This window comes from Dipteris shenzhenensis, chromosome 22 (genome assembly GCF_047967505.1).
Source record: "Dipteris shenzhenensis isolate YYH24624 ecotype China chromosome 22, Dip_SZ_1.0, whole genome shotgun sequence".
Classification (NCBI taxonomy): domain Eukaryota; kingdom Viridiplantae; phylum Streptophyta; class Polypodiopsida; order Gleicheniales; family Dipteridaceae; genus Dipteris; species Dipteris shenzhenensis.
The window spans coordinates 47,403,409-47,410,212 of record NC_141617.1 but is presented as its reverse complement, the minus strand read 5'-3'; the positions used below and the strand labels follow the sequence as shown (position 1 = coordinate 47,410,212).

At 43.3% G+C, this 6,804-nt stretch overlaps 1 protein-coding gene across 1 annotated transcript in view; it reads right to left on the bottom strand.

Annotated features, from left to right (window-relative positions):
- Positions 1–2,819: 2,819 nt before the first annotated feature.
- The window catches only part of PWD (chloroplastidic phosphoglucan, water dikinase (ATGWD3)), a 108,739-nt gene continuing 104,754 nt past the window's right edge, over positions 2,820–6,804 (bottom strand). Inside the window, exons 17-19 of the mRNA XM_087393108.1 lie at positions 4,757–4,928; positions 4,490–4,607; positions 2,820–4,329 (exon numbers count right to left, since the gene is read on the bottom strand). Of these exons, the coding sequence (XP_087249234.1) occupies positions 3,428–4,329; positions 4,490–4,607; positions 4,757–4,928 (1,192 nt within the window). The 3' untranslated portion in view covers positions 2,820–3,427. The remainder of the gene's footprint in view (positions 4,330–4,489; positions 4,608–4,756; positions 4,929–6,804) is intronic.

Genomic DNA, 6,804 nt, shown 5'->3' with positions numbered 1-6,804 from the left:
AATTCTAAGTTCCACTTGGTCTTGATCTCTCCAGTCCTAGCCTTGACTTTAGCATTTGCGATCTTCTCTTCACTATGATCCTTCTTTTAGCTCTAGCTACTGCAACTTCTTCCCTCAAATATTTTAAGAAGCTTTGTGTGAAACTTACTACTTTAGCCCAGCAATAAGCTCTAGTGCTGTTAGACAAAAAAATCTTGTTCCATATACATTTAACTTGATCCTATATAGCATCAATTTTGAAGAAGCTAGGGTTAGCTTTAAACTAGGATTGGGACTTTTGTCCCATGCCAAAGTCTTTTGCACAAGCCACCAAGTTGTGATAAAAAAGCATGGTGAACCTTTAGTTCCACATGGCATCATAGAGTGACTTAGAGACATAAATTTTGTCTAATTGGCCTCTCTCTTGGCCTCTACAATCTGTCTGTTAGACCAATTGAAATTAGAGACAACATAAAAATCAACCAATTGATATTTCTAGTAATGTTAGACAAAAAAATCGTGTCCGATATATGTTTTGACTTGATTCTACAAAGCCTTTATTTTAAAGAAACTAGGGTTAGGACTAAGACGGTTGTCCCATGCCAAAGTCAACTCCTTTACCTTGAGAAGGTAAAGTGGCAGCCAAACTTCTCTCCGTATGCTCCTAGGCCTACAATGGTGCTAATCTGTGGCTTGAGCTTGTAGACCTTCCCCTCTCCATTTACAATCAAGTTGCTAATCTTGGCCAAAGTCATAGGGGTGGAGAAGGAAAGATTCATCAATGCAAGGGGCAACCCCCAAGTTTGTGTGGATTTAGACACTGTTGGAAGCTTTTCTAGTTTCATATGCATTACGTCCAAGAATGGATGTTTTCAAGGACTAACCAATGGTGTACAAAAATTTTCCCAACACACGCTTTCTCTGTGAGTGCCAAAGGCATGCACATTACCTTGGCAATAGAGCTAACCCAAAGCAGCCTCTTAGGCTAGTAAATCTCAGGAGGATAAAAAAGTGTCGAAGAAGTGGAAGCCCAAGAAGGATGATCTTCCCCTTGATAGTGATAAGTACCGAGAAGATGTATCTAAAACTTACAAAACCGGAGACACTAATAGTAAAAAAGTATGAGGTGTGCCCACCCTTACAAAATCCTTTTGAGAACGAAGATATGGATCAAGGACCAGAAGGGTCCAAAGTGAATGCTGAGAAAGGAAACAAGGATAACCTAGTTAAGGAAGGGTGGAGTGATGCATTTCAAGCTGTGTTGAATGGCAAGGATGCGAAAGCCATGGTAAATATGGAGGCAAACTCTTCCGAGGGTGAGCCATCCTTGCTGGCTCGAAGCGATCTTGGGCCTAAGAGATTAGCGGGGGAAAGGAAAAGCTCACATTTGTGTAGTCCAACAGCATTGTTTCTTTGCCCTCCTTGTGATGAGGAAAGTCCATACGAGCTTCAACGTCCTTCAAGGAAAAGCTACATGAGCTACCTTGGCCCCATATTGATTGTCTAGGGTAGCAAAGATTCATTATTGAACTCGAAGATGTGTCTATCGGATGGGTGCAGCATGAGAGCACTAGTTGTCGGAGTCACTTTCCATCACTCTAATCTCACTCGTCCTTTTCTTTCTAGTATCATTGCATGTGGTTAAACCGTTTTCTATTGGAGGGTTTTAACTCTATTGCCCGAGAACAAGGCTAGATCTGCTCATCTGCACGGAGCAAGATCTTTGGATGTTGTAGCCCCATTGAATATAGCCATTGAATTTAGACATCAGCTTCGTTGGCAACTCTCAATTTGGTATTGGCTCTTCAACGCTCTCCACCCTTACTGCCGATCTAGTCTTCAGGATGCCTACAGCACCATCCTGAGATTTTGGTGATATCCTTATCTGCAATGTTATTAAATTGCATTGTCACCAACACACCAGGTTTTGCAGCCTCTCCTGTTCTTTGCTTTGCTCTGCAAACTATCATGCTGGATTTTTTCCTTTGGCTATGCTCTTCTAGCTAGCAAACTCTTCTGTTAATTCTGTATACTCCACATTTTGAATCCTTGGCAATTTCTTATGTTTTCAGCTTGCAGCCATGAGTGCTGCATGCCTTTGATGCATTGCCTTCTCAAGGCCTTTAAGGTATTGGTTGAGCAATCGTTTTCATACTCTGTTTCAGATTGTCCTGCTGTGCCTCCACATATCTGCATGTGCCTCTGCTAGGTATGCCACACGTGACCTAATTTTCTCAAAAACTCGCTTTGATATCCCAATTTAAGAAACTCTCTTTGCTCTGCATGGACTTTTATGGGCATGGCGCATAGTCCAAAGCTGGAATTGAAAGTCTTCCCAACCCGAATTTGCTTGCTCGTACATACTGGCCTTGTCTAAACTGCCTCCTCCATGAGTTATTTATCTGGCACGTGTTTTACAAGGGCTTGTGTCAGCCACCGTGCTCCATCTTCTTGACTGCTCCCCCAAGATGGAGCTCTTTGAAAAATATCATCATCTGTGTTCGTATTTTGCTCTGTCATCACTATTGGGACTACTGTTGTGAGGTCTCGATGAGGAGAATCTGCTTGAACTAGAAACTTCGAATCCACAAGATGAGATTTGTTTTCATTGAAGGGGGGAAAATGGCCTCTCAATATAAAAGATGGTTTAGAGAGAAGCACGACATTCAGGTGAAAGGCATGAAATTGAGGTGAGACACTAATCCAATCCCGCCCTGCATTTGTTTGCAATTCTGAAATGCTTACATCACATTGGGCAACTGAAACAAAAGGGTTGAATAACCAGACTTACGATGTTAAGTGAATCAAACTTACGATGACATCATAGAAATGATTAGTTTTCATCAACCATGAAGACCATAAGACCAATCAAGACTATCCACAGTTAGGCCCAAAAGACTAGACACTCTGGTCAGGATACATTTTGTCCCTATCTAGAATCTATTTAGTTCTGCAAACAATAGCTGCGCTTGATTCTATACTTGCAAAAGATCGCACATCCCTCAGATGCAGCGAACTTTGGCCGTAAGCTTTCTTGAAAACAAATCTCGATATCCTGAGTGCATTTTCCTGAGGAAAACTTGAAGATCTACATGAATATAAGCATACTGACATAGGAAGACAGGCTTTATCAACCTGAAGGTTGCATTTGCAGTTTGAGGCCCAAAAGACTAGACACTTTGGTTGTGATACATATTTGTCCCTATGTAGAGTCTATTTAATTCTGCAAACAATAGCTGAGCTAGATTCTGTGCTTGCAAAAGATCACATATTCCTCATGACCTTGCAGCACACGTTTCGTTAAACTTTGGCCGTAAGCTTGCAAATCTTGATATCCAGAGTGCATTTTTCTGACGCAAATTTGAAGATGGTACATCAATAGAAGCATACTGACATAGAGAGACAGGCTTCATCAACCTGAATGTTGCATTTGCGAAAGTCATCCCTGTTAAGGTTGAGGGCGTGATTGTACTATGTAAATATCTTCCCCCACTATGCAACCTTCCACATCTTGTGGAACTCCAAATTTCTGCTCTAAAAAAAATCCTATTGTTACCAACTGCCGTCCAACATTTTCACGAATCTTTGAGTCTGTAGAAAGGGCCTTTGTGCTATAATCCACGGTTCGTCGCATGACATTTCCATCTGCTATTCCCCCTTCAAGCACAACCAACTCCTCACTAAAATTAGCAAAGGCTAGCGTTCTTACACTTCCATCAAATTTATTTCCTGCTAACCTCCAAGGGGTTCCTCGAGTACCCGAGGCTAGAGTCTCACCTAGTCCAGGAGCAATTTCTGCTTCCACCACCGTTTCATTTCGATCAATTGGACTGACTGTGTGGAGTACAAAAGAGAGATGAGGGGAGAGAAGCTCCTGTACAAGTACAGCCATTGCTGCATCTTTTTGAGGAACGCCTGCAAATCGTCTGCTAAGAATTGCTCTTCGAGTGTAAAGAGAGGCCCAAACTCGAGCTATGGCCTTACCAAAGTTCTCTGGTTCAGATGCTCTTACATTTGGTATGGAATCATAAAGACCTGCACCAGACATGCCCTCCAAGTCCTCCACATTAGCACTTGACCGAACAATCAGCCGAGCATTGGTTGGCATGCTCTTGGAAAGCTCATCAATGAGACACGTGGGTGGCCTTTGCGCTGCAACCAAATTTTGCAGCTCTGTGCAGATGCTCTCAAGCTTTCCATCCTCAACCTGTGCTGTCTCTGTTTTGGCAAGCAAATCATAAAATTTCTTATCATCTCCACTGCTTTGAAGAGCTGCCTCCATAGCTCCAAAAGGAATTACTTTACCCACTGGAACCTGGAAGGCTGCAGGGACACCTTGATCACTATACACTGCAAAAAACAATATGAAATTCAATCCCAATTTTATAAACCCACCTGATCTCAATCTTCCTTTCCTCAAACATATGTAAGAAGATGATAAAGGGTAATGATCTAAATCTAATTGATCTCTTCAAAGCTGTGGCATAATTTTTGAGCATGATTAACAGACCTTTCCTGGCCTGATCAGAAAGCAGAGCAAGCTGCCCACAGGAAGATGCCTTAGCACCTGCTCTTTGAGTGTCTACATTTCCCAGGTCGAGAACAGATCCTGGAGGACTTGCGATAACCTGAGCAGAAATTGTCTGACTTGAAACAGAGTAACTTAAGGCATGTTGAAATTCAATACACAAAAGTAATTCCTCTGCTGAAAAGAAGCAATGAATTCAGAAACATGCAACTACAACACGTGAAAGAAAGAGTGGAGGTGGCATGTCACCTTGCTTTGGCAAGTAATGACTGGATTTGATGCTGCTTCACGGTCTGAATGCACAGTTCTGCTTTTGCGACTGACTTCCTTTTCTTTAGAGCCTACAACTGCTAGATCTCTTGCCTTGACACTTTCCTCCTCATGTACAGCGACATGAACAACATCTGTACTTGCTTCCAACCTGTATAAACCTCTTTCTGTGAGAATGCATCTTTAAAATCTAGTTTTGAGGCGTGCTTGCAAAATGCTCCCATCTGACCCTTCCATCATTTAGTAAAAGAAAAATGGTGAACGTTAGATGCAGCTTTGACTTCTTGTATCTGTGCATATTCGCTTTGACACATCCAAATCCTGTTTGATAATGGACTTACACCTACAAGCAAATGCAATCTGATACATCAATAAGAACGACCCATGATCAGGGATCAATTGCTATTCATGTATATGCCGTTATAATTTGCAATGCCATTGGCAAGGAGGAGATGCCATTTGTCATGCATGTGTATGCATGCCCTTCCCCCACCTTCCATTTCTCTCCCCTCACTCTCCCAGAGGTGTTGGACGTTTTCAGTTGTTCTTGTGCAGTTTTTGAGCTGTTTGAGCTGTTTCAAGCCTGTTTTCAGCCGTTTTCAGTCATTTTAACTCTGTTTTGACTGTTCCAAGACTAGTACGCACTTCTAAGAAGTTCTAGAAGTCATTTTTGAACTTTCTGAAAATTTTCATACAACTGTACGGACGTCGTTCAGACGTGTTCAACTGCCTCCAGCAGGTGCCCGGGGCTGTACGGACGCCGTACGGACGTGTTCAACTGCCTCCAGCAGGTGCCCGGGGTTGTCTTTTGCTGTGCTGGACCTTTGTACACATGTTTTTGGCTGCGTTATGGCTTTTGGAGCTGTTTTGGACCAATGTAGGCTGCAGGAGGAACTTTCCCTGCTGCTTTTGGCACCTTCTCTTAGGAGGACTCACGTACAAAACCCGAGGCAATCATTTCGGGGCAAATCTGTGAACCATCTTTCCTCTACAGCTCTTTCTTGTTCACCCTCCACTCTCTACCTTCATTTCTCTCTTCTCGTGATTGCTGGAAGACACCTGCACCCTGCGGGAAGCCTGGACAGAGGATAGGTGCGAGGAAGGAGCTCGCCCCGCTGCCACAGACAGAGGGAGTTAGTTCCAAGTTCGATTTTTCCCTGTTCTTTCTTGCTTTGCAACTTTTTGCAGTGCATGCGTGTTGTGTGCAGTCCTTTTAGGACTCCAACAGGTTCTAGGAAGCACCCAAAGGCAAGGGTGATCTTGTGGAAGGCCTAAGGACAGTGTGGATGCATGTGATAGCCTTGAGGCTGCCTTGAGCTCAGTTTGCCAGTGGTTTGGATGCATGAATGCCTCTAAGTTGTGTCAGATCAGAAGTGAAATCCTGAGTATGCCTTGCCAGTGGGAATTCTAGTGGTGCATTGGGATTAGATGCCTTGAAGACAAATAGAGGATTTGCAGACAGGAACAGTGCAGGGTTGAACCCTTGTTGTAAAGCATTTCCATTCAAAAGCATTAAATAAATACCGTAAGGGGCGCCAAGGCATTTGGGGCCACTGGGTGCATTGTGTACTATTTTCATTGAGCAGGGGCGTTCTAGCCTCACCTTTGTTGTTGTTGAAGCTTGTTTCTAAGTTGTGCTAAGTGATTTAAGTGACTGAAGCTTGCATTGTGGCTATTTGTGGCTATTTATAAAGTTTATGACTGAGTAGAAGAGGATCATTGTCCTTTTGCTTATCGAAGGCCGGTTTTAGTGGTTCCGTTGCTAGGACTGTCACCATCTTCCTACAGAGGTGGGCCTTGGTAGTGTTGGGTGAAGGACACCTTCAGTGCTGCTGCGGGTTGCCAAAGGAGATTCGGGACTACTGCACGAAGACAAGGGTTTCCAATATGTCTCAGCTGGTTGAGAATGCCACTACAGCTTATGCACTAATGCAAGGGAAAGTTTCTTGGTTCAAAGGAAGCTCACAGGAGACATCAAGGTCAAAGGGCAGCAAGACAGAACCCCCTAAGAAGTTCAGAAAGTTTTC